Genomic DNA, 22064 nt, shown 5'->3' with positions numbered 1-22064 from the left:
GGCGAGAATGGTGCGAGCGCCAGGAGGACTAGTGGGATGGGAAATATGGAGGGGAAGCTGAGTCCTGTGGGATAAATGATGCTGTATTGCAGCTTGCAGAGGTTTTCTGCGATGGGAAGGGCAAGGCAGGCTGGTCCTGCAAAGCGGGGACCACGAGAAGGGTTTGGTTTTGGTAGTGAACAAGCAGCTCGACATATATTTGTAGCAGGGTGATCCGGTGACATAAAAAAGCGAACGAGACATGGGCTTGAAAACAAGAGGGAAATCACACTTTTCCATTCGCTTTATTTTTTGGCTCCCCAGCTCCCAGCTCTCCAGCCTCCCCAGCTCCTTCCAGCACCGTGGCTGCCCGGTCGGTGCTGGGGGGGGATAGCGGCCGGGGGCAGAGATTTGGCTGGCCGGGAGGAAGAAAGCCTCGCACCACATTTCGCGCTGCCGGCGCTGGGATTCTTTCCTCCCATGTGTTCGGTTGATCAGGATCAGCTTCTTTGCTGCCGTTTTTGTGCCTCTTGATTTCCACGCGGAAACTGGCTCTATTTTTACCCAGCTAAAGCTGATTAGATTTGCAGTAATTGGCAGGATAAACAGACACATACTGTATGCAGCAGGTTAATGCGATACATTCGGTGACCAGCAAATGCACTTAGCCCATGCCCAGCACAAAGAAGACAATCAAAGTAATTTATTGCCCACATGCCTGTAACATGCCCATTAGCCATCCCTGTCCTTCCTCTCTCGGCAAACCTATTTCCCCTGTGAGACGATGAGTCTTATTGCAGAATGCAAAACATTTCATCGTTTTCTCCTAAGCCCTTCACAAACCCGTATTAAACCCAAGGACACGCAGGAGTTTCTCTTTCTGGTTAACCCAGGTCTTGACTTTTGTTGACCCGTGAGAGATGATTAGCATTGAAGCAGCCACATATTAAAAAAGAAAAATGCTACTTACAACTCGAAGGCTGACCCCCTTCAAGTAATGTAATTTCCAACCATTTCAATTGCTTTCATAAGCTGCAATCTACCAGAAGATTAGCAACAGTCCTGCTTGCTGCAATATCATTCTGTTCTTTAATTGGTTTGGGGGGTAATTTAGCTAGAGACTGAGTAGATAAGAGAAAATTTGCTGACAACCTCAGGTGACAGTATACTCCTGGAATTCAATTAACAGGAGGAGGAAATGAGCAGGAAGCAAAAATGAAAATCATGCAAGTTCCCAAGGCTGCGTATTTCAACCCGGCGTCATCGGACCTTGGGAATACGCCGGTGGTGCTGCTTGGTCTGGGCGAGGTGGTGGCTGTGACCCATCCAAGCCAGGAGAGATGCGCAGTAATCCTCAAAAAAGTTGGGAGCCAAGGTGGGAGCCCTATCAGTTATGCAGTTTCAATCTATTTAATGCGGGCCCTGTTGATTTTGTGCTGTTTCCCAATCAACCCGTTGCGGGGGACCAAGCCAAGGGCTGTGCAGAAAGCTGGCAGTACTGCATCAGTACGATTATCTCTACCAAACAAACCTCTAACCTCATCAGCAAGCTTACCACCATCAATTTTCCCTAAGCTCCTGTTCACCATTCATCGTGTTACTCTTTGAATTCTTGATCTACCAAGCTGTGCGGCAGTGCTTCCATTAATTGTCAGAGGTCCCTCCCAAGCTAAAAGCCCTAAAATCCTCGAGTATTTTTGGTGGCTGGTCCAAGACCTACTGAAAATCCCCATTAACTATCCAGACAGCTCTTTGTCCACCTCCTGTACTCCCTTGCGAGTTATTCAGATCTGCTGGTTTAACAACATCAAACTTGATGTTACGAATTCATTAACACGTTGTCTTCTTTCAACCAGATACCAGGAAGAAACTTGCACCGAACATTTCTGCCTTTTCTGTTATTTATAAAAACCCCATTTCTGTATAATATTGGCCCGATGCTAATACAAGACTCCTTTTCTAGGAAAATTTCCTTCTGTCTTTAATTTCCCCAGCATCTGAGGTCTATTAATTACTACCAGTTTCCCCTTTCTTCTTTTTCCATGTTTATGTTTTATGTGTTAGTCTTGGCGGCTCTTTCACTTCCTTTCCAAGCCATGTTGTTTCTCTTAACAAAGATTTCTGTCTGTGTTACTGCTTTGGGGGTTAAATATCCTTAAAGACTTCTCCCTTTTCAACACATTTTTCATCTAAATTCTTTCCCCAAATTGATTTGACTGGTAATTATTTTCTGCTTTGTGAAACGGGACCTTTTAAAGTGCCAAGTATGTATATATAACTGCTTTGAGCTTTACTTCATTTGCACATAACAAATGTAATCAAGCCATGATCGCTTGCGCCTGCTTTAGTGAGAAATTTGTCTTCACCTGTCAGGGCGAGGTCTAACGGGGAATTCCCTCATGTTGGAGGCAATATTTTTTGCATTAGGAAATTATATATTTTCAGAAATTCTATAGTCATTTTAATACCATCAACTTGAGACCTCCCGTGCACATTGCTCGGTCTGAAGTCCCTGGTGGTCGCCAGGATTCTATTAGATACCACGGACACGGCTGCTTAAAGAAGCAGATCACATTGAGTCCCTGCTGCAGCATGGAGGTCTGTTGCAGACACCTCTTGCCTTGTCCTTTATCACCCAACATATTGATCCAGAAACACTCCAGATCATTTATTTCCATGTCGCTAATGACCTGAAGCCAGCTTTCGGTGCTGCTTCCCCCCTGCTCTGCCAGGTTTGGCGTGGAGCATCCCTCCTGGTTCAGGGGGTGGCAGGCTGGGCTCAGAGATGGAGATGCCCTTGGAGGAGGAGATACCCTTGGGAGGAGATACCCTTGGAGAAGGAGGTCTGAGCCTCCTCCTGTGCCAGCATGAGGAGAAGGCAAGTAGAGGAGGTGCTTACAACACTGTGATACTCCGGCCAGAGAAATGTCCCAGCCACGCTGCAGCGTTAAGAGCAGAATTGTGTTGCATATTCAGAAATTCCCCCCTCTGCTGGGTTTTGTTGCTCTGCTGATGCAGATAATTCTCTTTGCATCCTTTCATTTACCTTTTATATATATGTATACATGTATATATATATATAAAATTAAAAAAAAACCTTGCCAGTCCTATTTAATGCTGCCTGTACCCTCCAGGGAAATGTCTCCAGAGCTCGGCAGAGGTACTGGGGGATTCCTGCTGCTGTGGCAGGGCAGCCAGGCCCCGGGCACAGCAGCTGCGGAGGTGAACTTGGCACTTGCTGATGGTCAGAGCACCTTCGAGAGGGAAAATCCTGCTGGTATTTGGGGCTGGTGTGAAATCTAACCTTGAATTTCCTCTCCCTTAGCCTCCACACACCAGCGGCACAGAGGAGATACTAACTTGTCTGGAAAGGACTCCCCAAGGCAGTAAAACTGCAGATAACGGGGTGAGAGATTTTATTTTAAACTAATTCATGGCCTATGGGTAAATTCTGGGAAAACCAGATGTATTCGGGGGATAGGGTTGGAACCACAGCATGGCTGTGCCATACTCCACCACGATACCCTGGTGTCTGCACCCACCCGCCCGAACCCTTCCCCTGGCATTCCCATGGTCTCCTTCTGTATTTGGCTGCCAGCAGGGGTGTGGGCTGTCTCATGAGCCTGCTGAAGCCCATCCCAAACCCTTCCATCACCAAGACAGCCCTTTCCAGTCGCCCTAACACCCTCCAGCCACGGGGCAGCAGGACACGCAATGGGGACACCACAAAACCAGAATGGACAGGAGATGTCACACGTGGCTGCATTTCTAGCACAGAAACTGCCCACGCTTCAGAAACGAAGGTGTTCTTTCCGAAATGATGTTTATTTTATTTTATTTTATTTTATTTTATTTTATTTTATTTTATTTTTTTATTTTTTAAACCATGAACCACCCTGGTAGCCCTGCAGTGGCCCTTGTCCCCAGCAAATCTTCCAGCCGCTCCTCTCTCTGCTTCCCGAGCAGGCTGTCGCTGGTGATTTCATTTTAACCAGGTGCCATTAAACATCCTCGTGCCTTACACCCCTATTTTATTAGGAGCAGCCCCCACACAGGTCAGGGATGTATAGCACATAGGCAAGTGCACTGGCATAGCCTCTGGTCTCTCTACCCTGTTGTGCTCCGCAGAAGGAATAGCTGGTTATTAATTAACATGCCAATTAACACGTAAAAGTACTATAAGTGTGTAAAAAATCAACCAGTCCAACAAAAACAGAGAAAACAACAGAAAGGGGTTGGAATTTCTTTTTTTCTCAGCCAAAAATTTTGTCTGCACTTAAGCAATTTCATTGGTAGCGTTTTTCTTGGAGAGTTTGGAGGTTTCCACCCAGCGTCTTTCTCCTTCATGAAAAAAATGGGAGTTTGCAGCTGTCAAAAAATGCAGTACCCGAAGTGTGGGATTTTGGGGGAAAAAAAAACAAAAACCAACAGAATATATAAAGAGCACAGTTCCCGCACTCATGAAGAACTCAGTGTAGTTTGAGAAGACATTTTCCACTGAAAAAAGGCTTCAGTGGGAGAATTTCCACCCACCCTGGTCGCATCCCTCCAGCTCTGGCAAAGAGGACGCCTTTCCCCCAGACGAGGGTGGCTTTGTGCTTCAGCAACTGGACAAGAAAAAAAGCATCCAGCCAGAAAAAACCCTGCGTGGGAAGTTGGAGCTGGAGAGGTCCCCGTAGGTGGGCACGGGAGGCAGGTGCCCACCCGGCCCCTGCTGCTGGGGGATTCTCATGGGCTGAAATCCCGCTGCTTTCCTGGCCTCCTTGCCCAGCCAGGTTCTCAAATCCGAGTCCGGGCTGAGAACTAGCACCAGGAACAGCAGCGGGTCTGGCAGGATGCAAACACGAGCCGCTGCATCCGACGCTGCTACCAGAGGCGGGGATATTTTCCAGAAGCACCACGTTTTTGCACAATTCGCAGATTTTGCTTTTGCAGGCGCGTGTGCGCGTTGTTTTAATTTCTGCTCAGCGCAGCTCCCCCTTTAATACTCGAGCCTCGCCGCGCTCATGCACTGATGCAAACACACCGACACACGAACGAACGCGTGGCGTGCTCTGCGAGCAGCATGTGCGCTGCGGGACCGGGACCCCGCGCGCCCCAGAGGTGCGAGGCGCGCTGCACCTCCTGCCTCCTCTTCCTCCTCCCAGCATCTCCCCCAGCCCCGAAAATACTCCTCGGACGCGACCACCGTGGGCCTTCTGCTGCCTCGCCCCTTCCAGCCCAAGGCCGGGGACCCTCGCGCGATGCCGCAGGGAGAGGACACCTGAATTAATTTGGGATTCGTGCTGCGGCGCGCAGGACCCCGGGGAGCCGAGCGCTCGGCCCCTGACCCCACAGTGGGGTCCGGCCGCCCCCTTCGCGTCTCGGCCACGAGTGGGGAAGGCTCGGAGGAAGACGGGAGAGGAATAAAGCGGGGGGGCAGGAGGCTGTGGCGACGCAGCCGCTGTCTCTTTAAATCCACCCGGAGCCTGGCGATGAGGCAGAGCGGAGAGCCCAGGATCCCCGCTCGCTCCTAAGCAGGATTTAGCCCCGCGGGAGGGAAGGAAGGGAAGGGAAGGCAAAGGAAGGAAGGGGGAGGCCGTGGGGCGAGCGGAGACCCTCGCCCCTTCCACCCCAAGCCCCCCGGGGGGGCGGCATGCGGGCTGGGCTGGGCTGGGCCAGCGGCCACCGCAGCAGCAGCAGCAGCAGCAGCAGCAGCAGCAGCAGCAGCAGCAGCAATAGCAGCAGCAATAGCAGCAGCAGCAGCAGCAATAGCAGCAGCAGCAGCAGCAGCCGCAGCCAGGTTTGCCGGGGAGCGCAGGAGGCGCCGGGCTTTTAGGGGCGGGGGGCTGCGGTCGCCACCCCCGCAGTGCCGCTGCCAGCCGCCCGCGGGGCCCCCCCAGGCCGGGCCGGGGGGCGAGGGGGTCCCGGGGGGGGCGGCCCTGCCCCGCGGGGGGCGCCGGGCTCCGCAGCCGGCCGGGGCATCAATTCGCTCTCTTGGCATTTGGCCTCTTTTTTTTTTTTTTTTTTTTTTTTTTTACATATATATATTCTTTTCCTTCCCCCCCCCCTTTTTTAATTTTTTTTCCTGCCCCCACCCCCGTTCCCTGCCGTGGATGGTTTTTAGGTGGAGTCGTTTGCACCAAAACCCAATAGCTGCTGCTGTTCTTGCTGCTATTTTTTTTTTTTTTAATGATCCTGTTTCCACAGCAGGGGAAGAGAGAACTGATCCCGAACATACTCCCAGAGAATGAATAATCACAAGAAACTGGCTTAAGCAGCTGCCTGGATCTGGTGCATGATTTCGATCGAATCTGATCTGATTTGAATTTTTTTTTTTCCAAGTCATCGTTCCCGTTTTATTTCCTGCATTCCTTTTTTTCACCTTTTGGGGGATTTGCAAACCGAATTACATGCATGTCCAGTGGGGGAAGGTTTAATTTTGACGATGGAGGGTCGTACTGTGGAGGCTGGGAGGACGGAAAGGCTCATGGCCACGGAATCTGTACCGGCCCGAAGGGTCAAGGTGAATATTCGGGCTCCTGGAGTCACGGCTTTGAGGTGCTGGGGGTCTACACTTGGCCCAGCGGCAACACTTACCAGGGCACCTGGGCGCAGGGCAAGCGCCATGGCATTGGCATGGAGAGCAAGGGGAAGTGGGTGTACAAAGGCGAGTGGACCCATGGATTTAAGGGACGGTACGGGGTCCGAGAATGCACTGGAAACGGGGCCAAGTACGAAGGCACCTGGAGCAATGGATTACAGGATGGCTACGGGACAGAGACCTACTCGGATGGAGGTAGGTGATGCATTGGTCCCTTCCGAGCCGGGGCGGGATGCGATGTGTGGCTACCAGCCCCCGTGCTTGGGCTGGCACCTGGGAGTTTGCAGCCTGCCCGCCTGGAGCCAGGGATGCTCGGATGCTCGCGCCCCACGGGAGACAAGGAACCAGCCCCGCGTGGCACCAGCCCAGCTCTTTGCCACAGGTAGCCCCATATGTTCTCCGAGCACCAGGCCCTCTCCCCTGGCACTGGCAAGGCTTTTTTGGGGTGCTGGCCCTGGGGCAAGGGGGATGCCCAGCCCTCGCCCACGGGGTGGGAGGACGGGGTGGGCCAAGCTGCTGGGAGACAGCCCGAGTTGCACATGGGATTCGCAGTGATGACTGCACCACTGTAACCTGTAGGATTGGCATGGAGCGGATGGAGCAAACCAGAGGGGACTGGAGTGAGCAGGGGGATCTGGGGCAGATCCCTGCAGCTCCTGTGCTGCAAATGCTTTTGGCAAGGGGTCGAGGTCGTTGCATGCACGCTCTGCCTTGCAGCCCCTCCAAACGCAGCCCCACACTTAATAAATAATACCGGGCAAAAGACTTTAATTCAGACAAGAGTCTTACATTCCTAGTTTACGGCTTAATGCTTAGCGTAGGGGCTCAGAGGGATCACAAAAGCTATTCTCTGCCGTCAACACGGCTTAACGAGATGTGGAGGGGAAGCTAGGATTAAATAAAAAACATGAAAACCCAATTGGAGCGATCAAAAATTGCTGGCCTAACAAGCTTTAAGGCCAAACTAGGAAAACCAGCTGGTGCTGTGCCGTAAGTGGCTGTATCATCCTCCCTGATGTTTTGTGGCTACTTCCATCTAAACTGCCTCCATAATACGAGCCGGGCCTACCTGCCGGCAGCCGGGGGCTCTCAGCAGTGCTGCCCTGTTGTTTTTCAGGTGAGCGTGTTCATCTAAAGCAGGCTCCTTTTTTTTTTTAGGCGTTATCTTTTTCCAGGACGGCCACGTTCAGGAAATTGCAGTGTTGATGAGCTCCATCGCAGCCTTCCTGAAAGGTGCTGCAAGAGCTTTCTCTAGAAAACCCCAGTGTGCTGCTTTGTGGTTGTACAGGGAGGCGAGATTAAATGGCACCTGCAGCTGCCCTTCTCTGCTCCCTGGGGGAAAGGTGGAATGAGCTCTTTATTTTTAAAGATAATTTTGTACCGGTGGCTTTCTCCTGAAGGAAAACAGAGCCGAAACCTTTTGTTTCAGATGCCTGGAATAATGCTGGGGTTTTAGCTGGAAGCTGTTGGGCTTGTCTTTGCGAGTCATCTCGAAATCCTGGCAGCCCTTCAGCTGGGAATAAAGCTCGCTCGGAGCACAGTCATGGTCTCTCGCCTTCGGCAGGGTCAGGAGGGGATGTGGGGGATTTTCTGCATGCCCTGAACTCGCGTGCCACCTCGCTGCGCCCCCGCCGGCACCCAGCCCCTGCCGGGGACATTTGCAGGAAGGCGGGCCGGAGCTGCACGAACCACAGGTCTCCAAGGGCTGGCTGTCGCGGGGCTGGCCCCGTCCCCATGTCCCCACACGCGCTCTTGTCCCCACCCAGGGCTCAGCCCTGCCTGTTCCTCATCGGCCGCAGCACGGCAGCGATTTGGGAAGCCTGGGGAGCATCCCCAGCATGGGGTGAACGAGCCATTCCTGGTTTCTGAGAAGCTACCAGAAGCAAAGAGCTTCTTCCATCTTGTCAGGCCAGGCTGGCTTCTCCGTGGTTGGGACCAAAAATGTCTAGTGCACGCCTGTCATTTTAGGAGAAGGTGTAAGATCAGTAGGAGAAGAGGTCTGTAGCAAAATACTGTCCCCTGAGGACTCTGCAAACCACGCTAGGATGAGGGAATGGTGGTGCTGGGGCAACCTGGAGCCGTGGTGCTTCTGCCCAGGCTGCTGGCACCAGGGATGGATGCTGCACGCCCCGGCTGGGCTCCTGCTCGCCCCGATGCCCGCGGTCCCCACTTTTGTCCTGGCAGCCACCGCGGCGCAGCGGAGCCCGGCCGAGGATGCACTTTCATGAACTCGGTTGCAAGTAGCCAGGGAGCCTTTCCCATCTGTGGGTGGAAATCTCCAGCCTTTTGGACACTGAACCTTAATGAACTTTGTGCGTTTGGGTACAAGAAGCCGATGTGTGCAGCCGGGGTGACTGCATAGGGATTGTACAGAGGAGGCAACTATTGGGAAGGATGTTTCTCATTAATCTGCTCGAGTTATTACCTCCATCAAACTGAAGTATCCTAGAATCCTCGCCCCAGCATCTGTCACTTGCCACCCACAGATAAATATTCATCCCTTGCATTTTTATTTTTTTTTTAGCACATCAACCAGGGCTAGGGGAATGGGTCCCGAAATGCGCAGCACGGCTTAGGAAGCAAGATGCCACGGAATTTGTGGTTTTCACTCCAATTTTACCATTTCCTTTCATGACAGTGGGTAAGGGCCAACCCCGAAACTCCACCAGCCATTGCCAGTGCTGTTGGGGAAACAATATTTCGCGTGCCCCATGCACACACGTTGACGTGTTTGGCTTGGGTATGGCAAGCGGTGTGTCCCCCCCCCCCGGCCACCCACCGCCACCCCGGCTCCGCTGGCAGCCCCAGGCGCCGCCCCCCCCACGCCGGGTGCTGGCGCCCGCACGCACGCTGCCCCCGCGTGCAGCTTGCCGAGCTCACACCTCCCACGCCGACACACTCATCGCCGTGCACGCACGCCTCTCCTCCCCACGCCGCGACGCCGCTTCGCCCCTCCGTGCGCGCACGTGCTGTGCCCAAAGCGCACCGCCGGGGCTCTCGGACCCCTGCCCATGGTCCGCCTGCCTCCAGCCGCGTGGTTGCATGTGGACATGGTGCACCGGGCACAAATACAGCCCCTCTGCTCCCTTAGGGAGCCAGCTCCGTGCCAAATCTCCATGGCATCGCTGCACGCCCGACCTGTGTCCGTGCACCTGTGGCACAGGTGTGCGCCGTCCCTTCCCATCCGTGCATCCTCGTCCTTCTGCCAAAAATACCTGACGCCTCCTGCCCCATCCAGCAGCAGGCTGGTATTACATAAAACGGGCTTCTGAGGATTGCTTCGGTCGGGTGCTGGAGCTGCAAGGCTCGTTTGGTGGGCTGGATTCAGCCTGGCCACAGGTCGGCAGCTGCACAGGTCCCTTGATTCGGGCAAAAGGGAGTGGGATGAGCAGTGACGGAGCTGGTGGTGGGGAAGCTCTCTGGAGCCAAGGTGTGGAGGCCTCCCGTTGGAGACTCTCTCAGGAGACATCTCGTCTGGTTCTGGCCTCGTGATACCTTTCTGTAACTCCATGGCACTCTGAAAACACTCCGTGATTTTACCCTGGGGGGAAGCGAGAGGAACCTTGAAGGCACGGTTTGATTCTTGACCACAGGCTTGCCACAGAAATCCCTGAGAAAACCTTGGGCCGTGCATTGGGTGTGGGTTTAGCTGCTGAAACAGTGGTGGGGGAGTGGAAGAGATGGGGCTGAGGGAGAGGAGGAAGCCCTAAACCTGCTTTCACCCGTTCCAGCCCTGACAAAGCCGCCGTCCCCTCCTTGCCCATCCCAGCTGAGCGTTTGGCATCCAGGACCGAGAGCAGCCCCTCTCCGGGGTCCCTGCTGCCTGGCAGCCCCTGAGGAGCAGCTCCCCAGCCTGGAGGTGTCCGTGGTTCACTGGGGTCGTGCTGTGCCCCTTCTGCTCTCAGCCCACCCCATCCCATGGGCTCCGTGCAGCACCACTTTTCGGGAGGGCCACCCCGAAGGGACGGGCGGTCGCACCTCGGCGTTCATCTTGTGTAATCCTCCGTGCCCACTCACCTAAATGAATCATCCCTTTGATAGGTGAGTGAAATATAATTAGTGTTTTCATTGTTAGCACCGTGTGAGTAGGCAAGTGGGTTTTCTTGGCCCGGGCTGGCAAATCTTTGTGCTTTGCAAGCGGTGGGGAGAGGGGAGCGGTGCAGTGGGAGCAGCCGGGCAGGAGCCGTGCTGGCTCCGTGCCCCATGTCCCCCAGTGTCACCAGTGCCCCTGCGGTGGCACCAGTGACACCTCCAGCCGCTCGCAGCACTAGGCGCCACAAACCAAATGGTTTTCAAGTTCTTGATGGGATGAAAACGTGAGGTTTTTTTGCAAAAAGGCATAAAGGGCTGCTCGGGGAGGGAAGACCCAGAGATGCTGCAGGGTCACCTGCCTGTCCAGGAAGGGGACGCGGCCCCCTTGCCTTAGCCCAGAGGTCATTTTGGGATGACAGCCACCACCCGTACCAGGGGTTGGTCACAGGTTTCTCTACAGCTGCAGGGAACCAGCTAGCGAGGGCGAATTTCCATGTGATCTATTCATAGCGTGGATGTCAGAATTACCTTAAAAGTATCGGCTCTCGTGTTATTTTGCTGCTGGGAACGAACTGTTGATGCACTTCAAGTAGTGGGTGGCAGCAAGCAAATACAAATGTGCCCCGGTCCTCGATCCTCCAGGTTCCTGCAGAACCCAGACACAGACCTAGCCGGTCCTATTGACCCCCCAAGAACTTGGTAATTAAAGGAAAGCTGTGCAATTCATTTGTAAAGCATCCTGCCATCTGCATTTGGTACAGAGGATGCTTGCAAGGCAGCGGTGACACCAGGAGAGCAACGACTGAGACATCAGGACACGCTGAATGTGGAAAAATGAATCGAAATGCTAAATGAAGCTTCTGACCGGCTTCATTAAAAATAAATGATATGAACTCATGTTAATTACTTATCTCGCTGGAACATGCTGCTTAGCTTCAGGTACAGCTCAGGACAGAAGAAGAAGGATTTTGACCCCAGGGAAAAGTACAGGACATAAAAACTGCCAGACGGGCTGAGACCCACATTGGTATTTTGTCTGGCACGTGGTGCCCCAGGGGACAAAGTGGGACCCCACCTTGGGGCAGTCTGCCCCCCCCCCTTACACATTTCCCCCCGACTGCTAATGCCGAGTCCTGAAGCCCAATTCTAAAATTGTTTCACAAATCCGTGTTCATTATCTCTGGCAACTCATGACAGCCATATAAACACTCCTTGCCTTTTTCATTCGGATCGCCCCGTAGGAACGATATGGAAAATTCTCCATCCGAGTATTTCAGGCTGGTTGGGGAACATTTTCCTCTCCTGTTAGCAGGAGGGCTTGACCTGAGCCAAAGGGCAGGGAAAACACGAGGATCATTTATTTGCCTGATGGTGGTTTAGGGCCTCATCCTGCACCAACGGGGTCACCGGGAGCTTTGCTGGGAACGGGGCTTTGTCGCTGGGCTCCTTTGGGGAAAAGCTGAGGTCTCCTGGCCCCGATGGAAGTTGGCTCCAGGATGCAGAAGTGGGGCACAGCAGCACCATGGAGATGCTGTGTGGGTTGCTTTGGGGTTCCTCGTGGCTTTTAAAGCCAATTGTGGGGTATTCAGATATACTAAGGGGGAGTGGACTTGAAGTCCCATGGGGCTCCTTGTGGCTCTGTGACATCTGCTCCTGTAGCAGAACATTTTTTTCTTGAAGCTCCAGCTTGTGGAATCATGTGATTTTTTTGCAAGATTTTCGGCTTCATTTTTGAAAGAAGGTTCCCACCCAGACTATTGCAGAAAAGTCATTCTTACAGGCTTGGAAGCCAGCAGACAGGAGCTAAAAATGCCTTCTGTTTAAAAAAGCCTCGATTTTAAAATTAACCTGATTAATTTTGAATGCCTTGAGTCAGGTAGCGCTGATGCAGGGGGATGGTCTGTATTACTGTAGGCATGAACATGTAGAAGCCGGGCAGGGTGGTGCTGGTGCTGGTCTTACAGGGGACGGAGCTGGTCTGGGGTCTGTCGTGTGAGATTTGGCAGCTTTTGGGGTCTGGCTGTGGCACTGCCTGAAATCCTGACCAGGAAAGGGTTTATTTTGCAGGACTTTGCAATAGTTAGGAGACTGGTGATACTTTTTTGCTGCTCCAGCACGTTGTTTAAGATACAATCCAAGTGTTTAACTGTTCATGGAAAAGGGGAGCTTGGAGGAAAAAAAGCACTCGAATGGAAAATGTTTGTATTTTGGGGCTTAATACTGGCTTCTCCTCACAGATTCTGTCCTTTGAATCAAAAGCCTTAAAAGTTGCAATCGATGCATGATCATTCCCCTAGAACAGTCACTCCTTTCCCGGGATTATCCCCTGAAGAGGTTCCACTTGCTCCTAACGTACAGCAGAGCATCATGAATTTTCAGGAATGAGCGAGCAGCGAGCGCACGGCCCCTAACTTTGCAAATATTCACATGAAGATGATCGCAATAAGGATATGATTTCCTGCCCAGGGCAACGCTTTGGGTGAGTGGGATGGTTCCTGGGCCTGAGGAAGGCCTTCGCCATTTTCTTTCATGGGAAATAATAATAATAATAATAATAAAAGATTATAATCGTGCTCTGGAGCTGTGAACCGGAGGGCTGGGATGGGCTGAGGACCCTTGTTGTGCCCTGTCATGCACGACGAGAAGTTGTTGAATGATTTTGGGATTTGGGGGGTTGCTGGTGCACATCCTGCTGCCTGACCCCGATGGCAGCCCAGCGTTTGGCACAGACACGGATTCTTCCAATAAATTGCAGCTTCAGGATGATGGGCAGCTTCTTTCCCCGCCCCGGGGTCGCTGCCACCTGTAGGATGCTCGGCTGGGCACCACTCAGCATCCCCTGCACCTCGCAGGGATACAGCCCCCAAAAAAGCCCAGCACCAGCACGCAGCACCCATCCCGAGTGCCGAGGAATTAGCCCTAACCCCCGCGAGCCCTGCTGAGAAATGGGGTGAGATCAGAGAGTTTGCGAGGAGGATTAGAGCGCCGGGGGATTAACGGGCTAAGCATTAGCCCGATTTCACTCTGCTTTGTAAGAGGAGCACATTAGCTGTAATAAAGGTGCTGGGCGCGATGGTGATGGGTTTGCCATCCCTCCTGCTACAGCCATCCCGTCTCAGGCCCCCTTAAAATAAATTCAGGTTGCAGCAGCCAGCACCGGGTGCTGCTGCTTTGCTCATCCTCCCTTCCAGGGCTCAGGACCTTGATGTTACGAGGGCATGTGTTCATCCCTGGCCAGTGCTTGTGGAAATTGGCTTAATTCCTGCTGCTATCTGCAGAGGGAGGGCATTGGCTTTGGGTCCTCGCCCCGTCCCCTGCCCAGCTGTGGAAGTGCAGAGCCATTTACTGCCCACGGAAGGAGGCACGCACCAGGTTTTCTTGGAGGTCATCCCCCCGGCCTCAATTTCCCAGCCATAAGTGCAGGAATCAGCAGTCTGTGCTATATCACAATGCACATGAATGCTTGTGAGGGGAGCAGCTTCGCCCTGCTGATCTCTAAGATGTTTGCGAAGGACCTTTGGGGTAGATGAAGATAAAGAGCGCGCCACGTTTTGGATGGGCCTGATATCCTCAGATAATGCATTCCCACCACGTGAGTCTGCATTTCTGATGATTCTCCCAGTGGACCCATTGAGCAGTCCCGTTCAGTGGTGTTTCAGCCAGAGTTGTCTCTGTTTGCATCCAGCAAGGAGGAGGCAGGTGCCCTTGCCTTGCCTTGCCTTGCCTTCCCTACCATTTCCTACTCTTCCCTACCCTTCCCTAACCTTCCCTGCCCTTCCTTACCCTTTCCTACCCTTCCCATCCCTCATCCCTTCCCATCTCATCCGCCATCCCTTCCCTCTCTCCCCCACAGACCTCCCTGCCCATGGTGCCTGTCTGCGTGCAGCCTGGCATTAGGCAATGACTAACATCCATCACGTGTTTGTGCCTGCAGATCAGATTTGCATACTCAAAAATCCATACCTTGTATCCTGCCCTGTGTGAGCACTTACCAGAGCGTATTTTTGGCTAACAAGCGGCCAGGCTGCCCCAGCAGACACAGCTCCACGTTTTCAGCATGATCTGGTGATGGCCAAGGCACGGGAACCCTCGGCAGGGCTGGGGGCAGGCAATATGCGGGCTTTACACGCATGCATCACCCCTCAGCCCACCCTTCCCCACGGGCAATGCCGGTGGCAAGTCCTAGCCCTCCATACCGTGCCAGGGGGGTGTAGGTTGGTGTTTTTGGGGAGTGATTGCTGCTCACAGACTGGGAAATGCAAGTCACCACTGTGCGGCGCGGTGCTTTGTCCTGCAGGATGGGCAGCTCTGGGGGTGCGCTGGTAGCAAACACACCCACGTGCATGCTCAGGAGGAGCAGGCTGCACATTTTGGCTGCACCTTTTTACTAGCGAGGCACCCTGGCTACCAGAAATCAGTTGAGGTGGCCAAAGAGGATGTCCCCATCACCACACCACCGGTCCTGGGGCTGAGCTAACGCAGTAGGAGAAGGGGACGCAGCTGCCGGAGCATCCTCCAGCCCTCTTTTCCCCCACCCGTCTTCTCTCTGGGATGTTTCTGCAAGGCTAAACCTGCTCTTTGAGCATCTTACATGAATTCTGCCCCAGACCCAGATCCCAGATATTTGTAAAACCTGCTCCTGGTGTTGCAATTCGGGGTTGGCGTCATTATTGCCGTTGCATGTCTTTAATTAATGCGTGGCAGAGTTCAGCGATAAGCGAGGAGGTGAGCATCCCAGGAAGGATCCTCCACAAGATAAACCAGCAATTTGCAAGGCCTAATTACTTCTGCTGGGTTGTGAACAGCAGACGGGCGCTTCGGACAACTCAGACCTCATTTCCGAATTTTGCTGAGTTGCACAAGCAAGCTGGGAGTTTTGGATGGCTGCCTCTGCTAAACACGGCCACCACACCAAGCGGCACTGGCCGTGCTTCCAGGAAGCGGCAGAGGCTACAGAGACACCTGCCTCCTGAAGCCTGCCGCTCCGTGGTCTGTGACCGACCACCTGGGCAGCCACATCTGATTTGAGCTCACCTGGAAATCCCCTGCATTGACCCCTAACCCTAAATTTCTTAACTCGGCCTTAATGTCTACGACATTGTGTGTAACCCTCTGAATTTCTCAGTGCAAGAAAGTGAAGCGGAGCGAGGCCAGGCAGATCTGCATCGACCTCCCATGAGCTGTGCCCCTGCCACGGCTCTGTCCCATGGGACACCAAGCTGGCAGTCTCGGTTTGGGACAGGCTGGTGAGCAGGCTTCAATCCCGACAGCTCCGACTTAATGGTTTTCCTGGAGCAGAGCCAAAGGACTCAGCAGCAGCCTGCAAAATGCCAACGCCTTGGATAGGGGGGAGGGAGGGAAGAAAATTCAGCCACTGCAGCCCCCAAAGTCCTGAAGTCCTGTTCCCTTCTAGCACCATTTTGGAGGCAGGACAGGTTTCTGTACAAGCTGGTGATCCTACCTTTGGCCAAGGGAAGCCCCATGGGTGCCACTGGGCTGCAGACAGCCCATCTTACCCCCTGCGTCCTTCAAAACCTCCCTGTTGCCCTGGTGTGCCCTAAGGAACCCCCTTGTGCTGCCTGTTTGTCTAAAATTTGGACTCCCCTGGGTGTCCTTGCTGGTTTTCACGAGCTCACCATAAGCAGGACGGGTGGCAGGAGGCCCCTAGGCTTGGGACAGCAAGCAGCAAAGCCAGGCACTTTCCACCCCATGACATTCCTCACCATCACCTGCTGGGTGCAGCGCCGTGGGTTGTCCCCATCTGGGCCAAAAAATGCTATTTTGTAGGCGTTTTGGTTCTCTGTTCCCTCTCAATGGCTCTCTTATGTCACCTTGCTAAAGGTACCCAGCACAAACTGCATCAATGAGGCGAGGTCCCAGGCTGGCATGCTCTGCGTGGAAAGACCAACACACGTTGGTTGCCTCTTCCCATCCTCGACCAGACCTCGTGCCAGCCCCCTCTGCATCCCCACGGTCCTCAACCACACGGTCCCACACGGACCCTGCTGTAGGAGGTGCGGGAGAGGAGGTGGAGACGGGGACGGGTCTCCTCCTCCAGCAAAAACCCCCAAAATTCCTTGGCAAAGCTGAGGAAGTGAATGGAGACACGTCGTTCTTCCTGGTGTCAGCAGAGCCTCACTTTGCAAACAGGAGCTAATTACTGCCCAATTCCCGGCTGAGCTGCTGGAGTGCTGCTGCATGATCCCCGTTTCCAGCAGGGAACGTGGAGGCTTTGCACAGGGTCCTGCTCACCTCCCCAAAAGGCGCCCATCCTTCACCCCTGCTGCGGGGCGAACCCCGGTGTCGGGGCTGGTGGCGTTATGGGGACAATGGGTGCGGCCCCGTGGGCTCCCTGCGCTCTTCCCAGAATGAATTTTCGCTTCCTGAGCCAAATGCTGAGAAAGCGCTGAATAACTGCAACAAATTAGATTACTCTTCGGTGCTTGTCAGTTCTCAAGAACTTACAAGCTGATCGAGACTTAGGAACGAGGCTTGGGAGCCAGCGACTTTTCCCTTGCTGCTTTTGTCCCTGCCAGCTCTGGCTGAGGACGGGGCTCTGCATGGTCCTGAGGGCGATGGAAATTCCTGCAGGAGCTTGAAAAGCCATTTGGAAACCACCCAGCCCTGCTCCAGCAGGAGGGAGCCAAAATAAATAAATAAATAAATAAGGACAGGCTACAAACCACAAGTGGAAGTGGCCAGCAACGGCATCGCCTGTTTTCTTCTCCCCACGTTTCCATCCACTCCCGACTTTCCTTGTCTTTCGCGCAGTCCCATTTCCTCTCTCACGCTCCATCTGCTGTTTTCTGAAAGTTTTCTTGCTGAGCCGTCGTTCAGGAAAACTTTATTTGTGTTCCCCCAGGCTCGGGTTATCCCCTGCCCTCCCATCCGGGCATGTGCATGCCCGCATCCCAGCTTTTGTTGGCATCACCTTGTTCTTGGCCATATTCCTCTGGAGTGGTTACACCAGGAGTCAGGAAATCTTCCCTGGGGTAAAACCACTGCAAGAGAGAGCACAGCCTGGCCTCCCCCTCTGCTTATCCCCTCAGGCCCTTATTTTGATGCCGTTATGGTAAATGGCAAAATTCCACTCCCAGGGCAGGAACCGTCCCTCTTTCCAGCAGGACAGTGGTGGCTGAGATGTTTTACCTTGGCTGCCCAGCGCTCTCCTGCTGTGCCTCTGCTCCCATCCGTGCCTAGCACCCAGCCCTGGGGATGCAGCATTTTCCCCTGTGCAATCCCCCCATTAATCTCACGCAATTAATGCTTCGGGAAGCATTTTGCAATTATTGATAGCAAGGAAAGAGCTGCAAAGCAGAAATGGCTGCTGCTTCGGTGGTGCTGGCACAGTAAGTCGCAAACACTTTGCTCCCTGTGCTTGCCCTGCAGCCCATGAGGCTGGAGCTGCTCAGCACCTTGGCGCGGTCCCTCCTGCATCAGAAGTGCTCGTCCTGCCACCCCCGGCCCCATCCTGCAGTCCCACTTCACTTTGCAGCTCCCTGGCTCTGGAACAGCCATAGCCTGTCCGTCGTGGAACGTGGAAAGTCATAAAATCCCGTTTGCTCTGCAGGGAGAAGGAGTCTCCGGGCTCCTTGCGAGATCAGGCTTTGTGCACATATCTGCAAATGTGAGAGGGCAGAGGTTAAGCCGAGCAGTGCAAGGGGAGGAGGTGACGGTGCTTAGCAATGCAGATCAGATGGCTGAGTGCTTCCAGCACTCGTGGCCAAATCCTGGGCTATTTAGGGGTTTAAAAAAGGTAATGAAGTCAGACGAAGGAAGGAGTGCTGATGGGTGAGGAAGGAGGAGGGAACTCCAAGAACTCAGCTCCTTGGAAGGAAGCACCTTCAGCTGGCTGTCCCCACGAAGGCGGCCAGCTGTCCTGAAGGGTGCTGGGGAGGTGAGCTGGGGAAGTGCTCAGGAGAGCAACAACAGCCACGGAAACAAAATCTGGGGCTTGGGAATGCTCCGCTGGGAGCTGCTCCGTGCTGTGGACGGGAGAAGGATGGGATGGCTCTCCTCGCGTCCTCACATCTTGTGCTTAGAAAACTCCACCGTGCCAAGCAGATGCAGCAATTGCTGCTGGCAGCCGTGCAATCCTCGGAGTAGGTTGTAAGGCCGTGCAAAGACGACAGCTTCCTGGGCACCTCGGCCTTGCTGGGGAGGCGCGCAGGCTCTCGCTGCAGCTGGAACCTGCTGGGACCAATTTGCTGCCTCTGCTCCAGCTGCGCCGCGCTGTCATGCCTGCTCCGAGCCGGCTTTGTTCTGCTCTCTGCCGCTGCCTCTGGCTTGCAGCACAGGGCCTTGCCTGCTTTACGATGCCTCCTTTTCCTCTGGTTCCCCAGCTGGGGATTTGCCAGGAGGTGGAGGGGTCCCAGGGCCCGCCTGGGGCTGGGGAGCAGGGCGAGGGGGTCACCGAGGGAAAAGGGGCCAGGACTTGGGCAGGCCGGTTCTGACAGATCCCAAGCAGGGCCTTTTCTCCCTGCCCCCTTGCCCACAGGCTCAATCCCAACCTGAGGGCATGCCCAGCATCCTCTCCATGCTTTCTGCTGTCCATCCCACTGTCTGTCCCCTATTCTTCTCCCCAGAGCCAAGCACCGCTCCTCGCCCTGCCCTGCCGGTGCCGCCATAATCCCAGCACTCTGCTCCCTCCCCAGCACTAATCCTATAAACCCTCAGTAAATCCTGCCTGCCTGGCCCTGCCTCCCTTCTCCAAGGCAGTCTTTGCTTGGAGCCAGCGTTTTTGGGGGGTACACAGGGATAACATCAGAGCATCAGGAATGGGTGCCTGAGCCTCTGGGTGCTGGTCCGTAGGGCCAGCCCACCACAGGGCACTGGGAACCACAGCCAGCACTGGGGAAAACAGCAGCCCTCATCTCTTTCTACCTTTCCCCATGTATAAATCGAGAGTGAAACGCATTTAAACCCACAGAAGGATGGTGCAAATTCTCGTTTTGATGGAAAAGGCAAGCAGCGGTGAGCGATAACCCCTGCTAAGGGAGCCCTGGGGTAAGATCAGGGTGAGGAATTAAATGGAGCATCAGGATGCCCCAGCTCCAGCACTAGGATTGCTCCTTGCAGTGGAAGTAGGGTTTCTCCGGGCTGGTGATCTGGACAGCCAGCACTGCCTGTTTTATTAATCCTTTCTGCTGGGCTGTTGGAAATTGCCGAGAGGGAAATCACTGCAGCAAGGCGGGGATGTCTCAGGGAACAATATTTTTGCTGCCAAAAGAGACAGCTCGGGTGGATCTGATGGGTGCTGATTGCTAAGGGCAAAGATCGTCTCGTGCAGAGGAGGGATGGAAAGTCGCTATCGGACTGAGCCGGAGGTGATCTGCCGGGCTGTTTTTATCAGGGCTGTTTCGGTCTGATTCACACGAGGTTCACTGTTTTAAGACTGTTTAAGACTCCCTTGCCCTGACACTGCATGGTGCTAGCAGCTTCCAGCCCCGCTCCAGCATTGCCCCGGGCTGGGCTCGGCAGCACTGGCTGAGCAAGGAGCCTGCCTGAGGCTTGAAATCCTCCCGGTGAGGGCTTAGCCAGGCGGTGCATCACTGCATCGCGAGACAGCCCCAAAAAGATTAAGCTGACCTAAGAATACAAACGAGCTCCGCAGTTCAACTGACTGAGATAAAATTACAAAGCGTGCCAATCGCCGTGCTTCGGGATGGGAAGGGATTATAAACCCGGGGCAGGGAGAGCTGATTACCACCACGCATTTTGGTGGGCAGGGCAAGAATCACTCCTAGGTTGTGTTTTCCCACCCGGACTGGTTTCTTCTGGCCCTGTTTTCCAGCACGGCCACTCTCGGGCAGGCACAGCCCTCAGCATGCCGGAGCAGCGGCGTCGCGGCAAGGTGCTGTGTGCGTCCCAGCCCGCTAACTGCCGGTTAAGTAACTCGGCGAGTGCCCACGCAAATGGAGGAGTTCAAGCAGGGGCATGTTTCTGAGGATAATAACCACATGGATGTCTCCCCGTGAGGCCTTTATTTCTATAGAGCCGCTCCCTCCTGCTACACGCTGGATGAAAGGCGCTGTGTATATAAATAAACGCATGGTAATATACCATCCACTCTGATCACTGCTGACAGCAGACAGGGTTGGACTCTGATCCTGGTTACAATTCCCATCTCCCTGCCCGATCCTTTTACAAACTCAGGCTGGATCTAAGGGGCAGTCCCTTTAGGGAAGGCTCTGTGTGCCCCAGTGCCCTGGCTGGTTCCTAACATCCCCATGCTGCAGCTGTAGTGTGTGCTGCAGTCCCACCCTGATATTTTATTTTCCCCTCCTGCAATGTGAATTTACAACCACGGTGATGGGGTGGGATCCAGAGCTGCACTTTGCTGTTGGGACTCCAAATGCTCCCAATAATAATGGGTTTTGGGGGGGCGTTGATGCTGCCACTCACCCGCAGGATGCCTCGCCATGAAACCCCTCTTTGCTTTCGCCTCCTCTCCGCAGGGACATACCAGGGCCAGTGGGTCGGAGGGATGCGCCAGGGGTACGGCGTCCGGCAGAGCGTTCCCTACGGCATGGCTGCGGTCATCAGGTCACCCCTGAGGACGTCCATCAACTCCCTGCGCAGCGAGCACACCAACGGCACGGCGCTGCACCCCGACTCCTCGCCGGCGGTGGCCGGCAGCCCCGCCGTGTCCCGGGGCGGCTTCGTCCTCATGGCCCACAGCGACGCCGAGATCCTCAAGAGCAAGAAGAAGGGCATCTTCCGACGGTCGCTGCTGAGCGGGCTCAAGCTCCGTAAGTCCGAGTCCAAGAGCTCCTTGGCCAGCCAGCGGAGCAAGCAGAGCTCGTTCCGGAGCGAGGCCGGGATGAGCACGGTCAGCTCCACCGCCAGCGACATCAACTCCACCATCAGCCTGGGCGAAGGCGAGGCCGAGCTCTCCGTCATCGAGGACGACATCGATGCCACCACCACCGAGATCTACGTCGGCGAGTGGAAGAACGACAAGCGGTCGGGCTTCGGGGTGAGCCAGCGCTCGGACGGGCTGAAGTACGAGGGCGAGTGGGCCAACAACAAGCGCCACGGCTACGGCTGCATGACCTTCCCCGACGGCACCAAGGAGGAGGGCAAGTACAAGCAGAACGTCCTGGTCAGCGGCAAGAGGAAGAACCTCATCCCGCTGCGGGCCAGCAAGATCCGCGAGAAGGTGGATCGGGCCGTGGAGGCGGCCGAGCGGGCGGCCACCATCGCCAAGCAGAAAGCGGAGATCGCGGCCTCCAGGTAAGGTGGCACCCGATGGCTGCAGCTTTTGGGGAGGCTTGGTGTGTTATAGATGCCCGGGGGATGTTTGATGGAAGCTGCTGGAGGCAGGCGGGTGTTGTGGTGGGTGTCTTCTGGGGGTCGGTGCAATGTGGACCGTGTTGTTGGGCTGCTTGTTGGAGCCAGGCTTTGCCCAGGCCTGGTGGGTGTTGCTCAAAATGGGGTGGATCAGGGCTGAAGCGTCCCTCCTGCTCAC

At 54.6% G+C, this 22064-nt stretch overlaps 1 protein-coding gene across 1 annotated transcript in view; it reads left to right on the top strand.

The window, feature by feature from the left end:
- Positions 1-6375: 6375 nt before the first annotated feature.
- The window catches only part of JPH3 (junctophilin 3), a 48668-nt gene continuing 32979 nt past the window's right edge, over positions 6376-22064 (top strand). The window contains exons 1-2 of the mRNA XM_035566267.1: positions 6376-6757; positions 21052-21829. Of these exons, the coding sequence (XP_035422160.1) occupies positions 6376-6757; positions 21052-21829 (1160 nt within the window). The remainder of the gene's footprint in view (positions 6758-21051; positions 21830-22064) is intronic.

Source organism: Cygnus atratus, chromosome 12, assembly GCF_013377495.2.
Source record: "Cygnus atratus isolate AKBS03 ecotype Queensland, Australia chromosome 12, CAtr_DNAZoo_HiC_assembly, whole genome shotgun sequence".
In the NCBI taxonomy this organism is placed as follows: Eukaryota; Metazoa; Chordata; class Aves; order Anseriformes; family Anatidae; genus Cygnus; species Cygnus atratus.
This window is presented reverse-complemented; position numbering and strand designations above follow the sequence as displayed.